The sequence below is a fragment of the Sinocyclocheilus anshuiensis genome, unplaced genomic scaffold, assembly GCF_001515605.1.
Source record: "Sinocyclocheilus anshuiensis isolate Anshui unplaced genomic scaffold, SAMN03320099.WGS_v1.1 scaffold485, whole genome shotgun sequence".
NCBI classification, from domain to species: domain Eukaryota; kingdom Metazoa; phylum Chordata; class Actinopteri; order Cypriniformes; family Cyprinidae; genus Sinocyclocheilus; species Sinocyclocheilus anshuiensis.
Window position 1 is genome coordinate 290,411 of NW_015540863.1, and position 5,242 is coordinate 295,652.

At 38.5% G+C, this 5,242-nt stretch overlaps 1 protein-coding gene and 1 long non-coding RNA gene across 2 annotated transcripts; both read right to left on the reverse strand.

The window, feature by feature from the left end:
• Positions 1 to 689: 689 nt before the first annotated feature.
• LOC107688028 (uncharacterized) lies at positions 690 to 1,851 on the reverse strand. The gene is made up of 2 exons (XM_016485571.1): positions 1,768 to 1,851; positions 690 to 1,671 (listed from the first exon to the last, which is right to left on the reverse strand). The coding sequence occupies exons 1-2, from the start codon at positions 1,840 to 1,842 to the stop codon at positions 1,003 to 1,005; spliced, it is 744 nt and encodes a 247-aa protein (XP_016341057.1). The 5' UTR covers positions 1,843 to 1,851; the 3' UTR covers positions 690 to 1,002.
• Positions 1,852 to 1,952: 101 nt separating this feature from the next.
• Positions 1,953 to 2,858, reverse strand: LOC107688029 (uncharacterized). The gene is made up of 2 exons (XR_001634189.1): positions 2,255 to 2,858; positions 1,953 to 2,048 (listed from the first exon to the last, which is right to left on the reverse strand). It is a non-coding gene; the product is annotated as an uncharacterized LOC107688029 (long non-coding RNA).
• Positions 2,859 to 5,242: the final 2,384 nt, after the last annotated feature.

Here is a 5,242-nt window from a genome sequence, read left to right on the forward strand (position 1 = left end):
GATGTTACCCCCACGTTGCCCTGGGACATTGATTATAGCCCTGTGGCCAATGATATTTCTGCCTCTCCTTCTTGTTTTTGTGAGGTTGAACCCTGCCTCATCAATATATATGAATTCATGCAGGATTTCCTCAGCATCCATCTGCAAAACTCTCTGAAATACAGTGAAAGACAACATTGTGTAGTTCAGGATAGGTCTAGTATATTACAGTCAATGTAAAAAAGTAATGTGTGGAGTATGCAACATCACAGTGCTAAAGTGAACAATACAAACCTCCACATACTCATGCCGCAGCCGTTTGACCCTCTCTGAATTCCGCTCAAAAGGCACTCGATAAAGTTGTTTCATTTGAACCTGATGTCTTTTCAGGATGCGTGCCAGTGTTGACTGAGAGACCTGATGGACATTATTGAAAATGGCATGGTCACCGATAATGTTTGCTTGTAGTTCTCTGAGCCTGATAGCATTATTGGCCAAAACCATGTTTACAGTTTTTTCCAATTGCTAACACACAATTTTTCAATCTAGTCTGGTTTTATCAAAAAACTTAACACAATTCACAAAACCACACACCCAAACTGCAAAATACCTCATATATCCTGCAAAATGAAGCACTGCAACCGAAACTACACATAACATTATCAAAAGCAACCTTTTGCATGAAATGGCACACACTTCATTCATATTACCAGATTTTTGCCTAACCAACTACACACTGTTGGGCATAATGAAAAGCACCCCCATCTTTAGTATGCTTTGCCATAATACTAAAATATGTATCAGATTGTTCACATGCACAGAAATATTTGCAGATACACACACACATGCTGTTGCAACATTTATTTATTTGTTTTCACTACAGTCAACAAGTCAGTGCAACATATGCACAGCAGATATATTTACATGGGACTGAACAAAAATATTCTTACAAAAAACAGTAAACTGAAAAAGAAAATTTCAGAAAAAATATATTACAGTAAAACAAAGAGGCAAGAAAAATAATTAGGCAGCATCTTGCCGCACAGCCGGGTCTGGCCACAACGCCTCGTCAACATCACAGGCAATATCTTCCCTTGCCAGACATCGAGGGAAGAAGCGCCTTGAGTGCCTTATCCATCCCTGAATTGCACCCACATCAATCTCATCACATGCCTCTTCCATGGCCTGCACAAGAGGCATGCGCACAAAGGGCTGCCGGTCGTATACCTTCCACCGCCATGCCGAAAAGAACTCTTCTATGGGGTTCAGAAATGGTGAGTATGGTGGGAGGTATTGCACAAGAAATGTTGGGTGGTCAGCAAACCAGTTTTGGACTGGGGCTGCACGATGAAAGCTCACGTTGTCCCATACTACAACGTACCGGTTTCTTTGATGGTCTGCATCATTCATACGCTCTGGTGGTATGAGAATGTTTTGAAGTCTGTCCAGAAATGTGAGAATATGGGCTGTGTTGTATGGTCCAAGGTTGGCATGACGGTGGAGGACACCATGCATACTGGAGATGGCAGCGCACATTGTGATGTTCCCACCACGTTGGCCAGGAACATCTATAATGGCTCTGTGGCCAATGACGTTTCTCCCCCTTCTTCTGGTCTTTGCTAGGTTGAACCCAGCCTCATCTATAAAGATGAACTCATGTGGGATTGCATGAGCATCCATTTCCAGTACTCCCTGAAAACAAAGAACAAAAATCAGTCAATATGGTGTTATCCAGTACACTGGGAAACAATGTTGCGTGTAGTGTACTGCAGTCAATATAGTACTTACATCCACATATGCTCGTCTGAACTCTTTGTTTCTTTGAGAGTTTCTCTCAAACGGCACCTTATAAAGTTGTTTCATTCTGATTTGGTTTCGCTTGAATGCGAGCCAATGTGGACAGACTGACTCGTTGAATGTTGTTGAATAAGGTGTTGTCTTGGATGATGTGGCTTTGAATTTCTCGTAATCTGATTTCATTATTTTCCAAAACCAAGTTTACAATGGCAGCTTCCTGTACCCCGGTGAACATTTGGCCCCTTCCTCCACCATGGTGTCGTCTCTCAGTCCTTCAGAAAAAATAAAATAAAAATATATATAGGGCTTGGACAATGCAGCCTAAATATTTTCCCCCACAGTAGAGTACATTGTACAGGAAACTTGTACAGTTCATGAATGGCTGATGTCATACACTATGTAAACAGGTGTCACCCAACAGATACACTATGACATGGGGTATACTACATGTGTACTACATGAAATTTTGGTTACATACCTGTTCTCCAGTCTAAAGGTCCGGATGACAGAGGCGACAGTAAAACGGCTCAAGTTTGGCTGCACTCGCTGTCCAGCCTCACGCATTGTCAGCCCATGGTTGATGACATGATCTACTAAGGTTGCTCTGATTTCATTTGAAAGTGTTTGTCTTCTTTGGCCATGAACTCCTCTACCTGCTCTACCCCTACCTCTCACTCTTCCTCCCCCTCTTATTCTCAACCTCCCTCTTCCTCTTCCTCTCTCTGCAATGTCTTCCATTGTGGTTGTAAAAAAAAGGTTCTCACCTGTGGTCTTTTCACAGTGCTTACCTCCTGATTGAAGTGTTAACAATTAACCATTGAGGTGTTTGGCCAGGTGGCACATGTAATTGGCCAAGTAGCTCATGTAGTGTCATTTTGAATGGCAGTGTTTTGAAATGGCAAACATGTGACTTTATGTCAGATTGTTGTGTCTTATGCAGAGAACTGTGTTCAGTGCATTTAAAAAGTGCCATTTTGAAATGCAAAATGTGTGTAAAGCAGAAAATGTGTTTAGACTTTTGGAGACTTGAGAAGAAGTTTTGCTCTCTGTGTGTCAGTTTAAATAATTGTGCTGTGCATGTCATTTTAGTGTGTTAGCAATTTGAAAAAACTGTAAACACATTTCTTGGAATTGTGACTCCTTTTCTTGAAACTCTAAACACAAATCCATAACTTCTTACCCAATTCCCCATACTTCCTATTTTCAGGTCAAAATGAAGCTCTCCACTCAAAACTATACAATTTTGCTGAAAAAAACAAACAAACTTTGCCCTCAGACATGACACACAAACCCTCAGAAACACACACACAACAACATAGTCTTACACACTAGTGAGATCAATTCATAACACTGTTGCAAAAACCTTCTTTTGGCAATCAGGTATCATTTTACAGCTCAATGTCTATTACAGTATACAACATAATTAGAGCAGATACATGTTACAGTAAATATAGCAGATACAGTGAAATTCAACAATAAGCTTTACAGTAAGAAAATATTATTTTCATTACACTGCTGTAAAGAGATCTTACAGTACAATAGATGAAAAGCACTAGAAAGGAAAACGTCAAATACCAAAGAATTGCATATGAACACACAACAGAATATAAAGTCATCTCTTAGTTCTGCAAAAATACAATACATGTAAGAAGTACTTTTACAACAAATCAGTTCAGCAGTTATGAGTTTGAGGGTGTACAACTTGTGCTTCAGTATTTACTGTACATATATATAAAAAGTAAAAGTTCTCTCATCTGAAGTACTGCTACTGCTCTGTCATTATATTTTATCTGTAAGTAGTATTGAACGCCTGTAGATGAGCCTGTAGGCCAGCTGTCCTCGTGCACAAGAACATGATCAACTACAGCGCTGTGTATTTCATCAGGAATAAATGTCCTTTGACTCCGTCCCCTTCATTCCCCCCACCCCCCCTTCCTCTTTGTCTCCCACTAGTAGGATTAATTTTCCAAATCACATAATCACCTGTGCTACTTTTTATATCATCCTGAGATTCTGACCTGTCTGTCATCAGTTTTTCTACTTAATGTTTACACTTGGAAAAATGTGTGCTATTTGTGTTAATTTTGTGATTCTTGAGGTAGTTATATTGTGTGTTTGTGTTTTCTAAATGAGGACACGGTTAAACCTGTGCAAAATGATGCCGTTCTTGTGTAGAGTTTTGCAGAAAACACTGAGCAAATTGGAGCGTGTGTGAAAAAAGGTGAAATGTGTTAAAAGTTTTGAGAAACGTGTCTTTGTTTCAAGAACTGTATGACTGCTTTGGAAAATTGTGCCAAACGAATCAGTTATAGTGTGTTAGCAATCAAGAAAAACTGTAAATTCATTCATTCATTCATTTATTCATTCATTCATTCAGCATCCTCTGCCAATTTGCATTACAGTATTGGTAGTATCCTTAGTTGCTATAGCAGTTTCTTAGTCTTCGGACAAAAGACTTATCTGCCTCCCTTAGACAGTCGTCTCTCAGTTCTGCACAAATACAGTACATACTTGGCTACAAATCAATTCAACAGCAATGAGTTTCAGGGTGTACAACATATGTACTACAGCATTTACTGTAAATAGAATAATGAAAGTTCTCTCATCTGAAGTACTGCTATTACTGTAATTATATTGTATGTGTGAGTAGTATTGAAACCTTGTAGATGAGCCTGAAGGCCAACTTCCCTCATGGTCAGTCTATGCAGAAGAACATGGTCAACTATAGTGCTTTGTATTTCATCAGGAACTAATGACTTTTGACCTTGTCCCCTTCATTTTTATTTTCCCCTCCTATTCATCTTTGTTTCCCACTACCAGGATTCATTTTCCAAAAACACATAATCAGCTGTGCTCTTGTTCATATCATCCTGAGATTCTGACTGGTGTGTCATCAGTTTTGCTACTTAATGTTCACACATTGATAAATGTGTGCTGTTTGAGTTAATTTTTTGATGCTTGAGTCAATTATATTGTGTGTTTGTGTTTTCTGAATGAGAACATTGTTAAACCTGTGCAAAATGATGGCGTTTTTGTGTAGAGTTTTGCAGAAAACAATTTTTTTGAGAACTGTGTCTTTGTTTCGAGAACTGTATGAATGGTTTGGAAAATTGGGCCAAATAAATCAGTTACAGTGTGTTAGCAATCGAGAAAAACTGTATTATTTTTGGACTTTGGTGGTGAATATAACATGTTTGTTTGTACTCTGTGTACTCTGTGGAATAACAAATCATTTACCTTAAAAATTATTCTCACATTGGTTAATCACAGTCATTCTCGTCATTCTCATAACATCCAGATTATGATGATACTATACATTATATATTTCCTATTATTCCTTTTATGCATTTCCTTTTCAGCATTGTATATTTATGTAATTGCTAATTGTTTTATGCATGTTTACACATTTTAACTGCAAAACAACGGATATGCCAAAATACCTTGTAATACACAGCATCCCTTAATG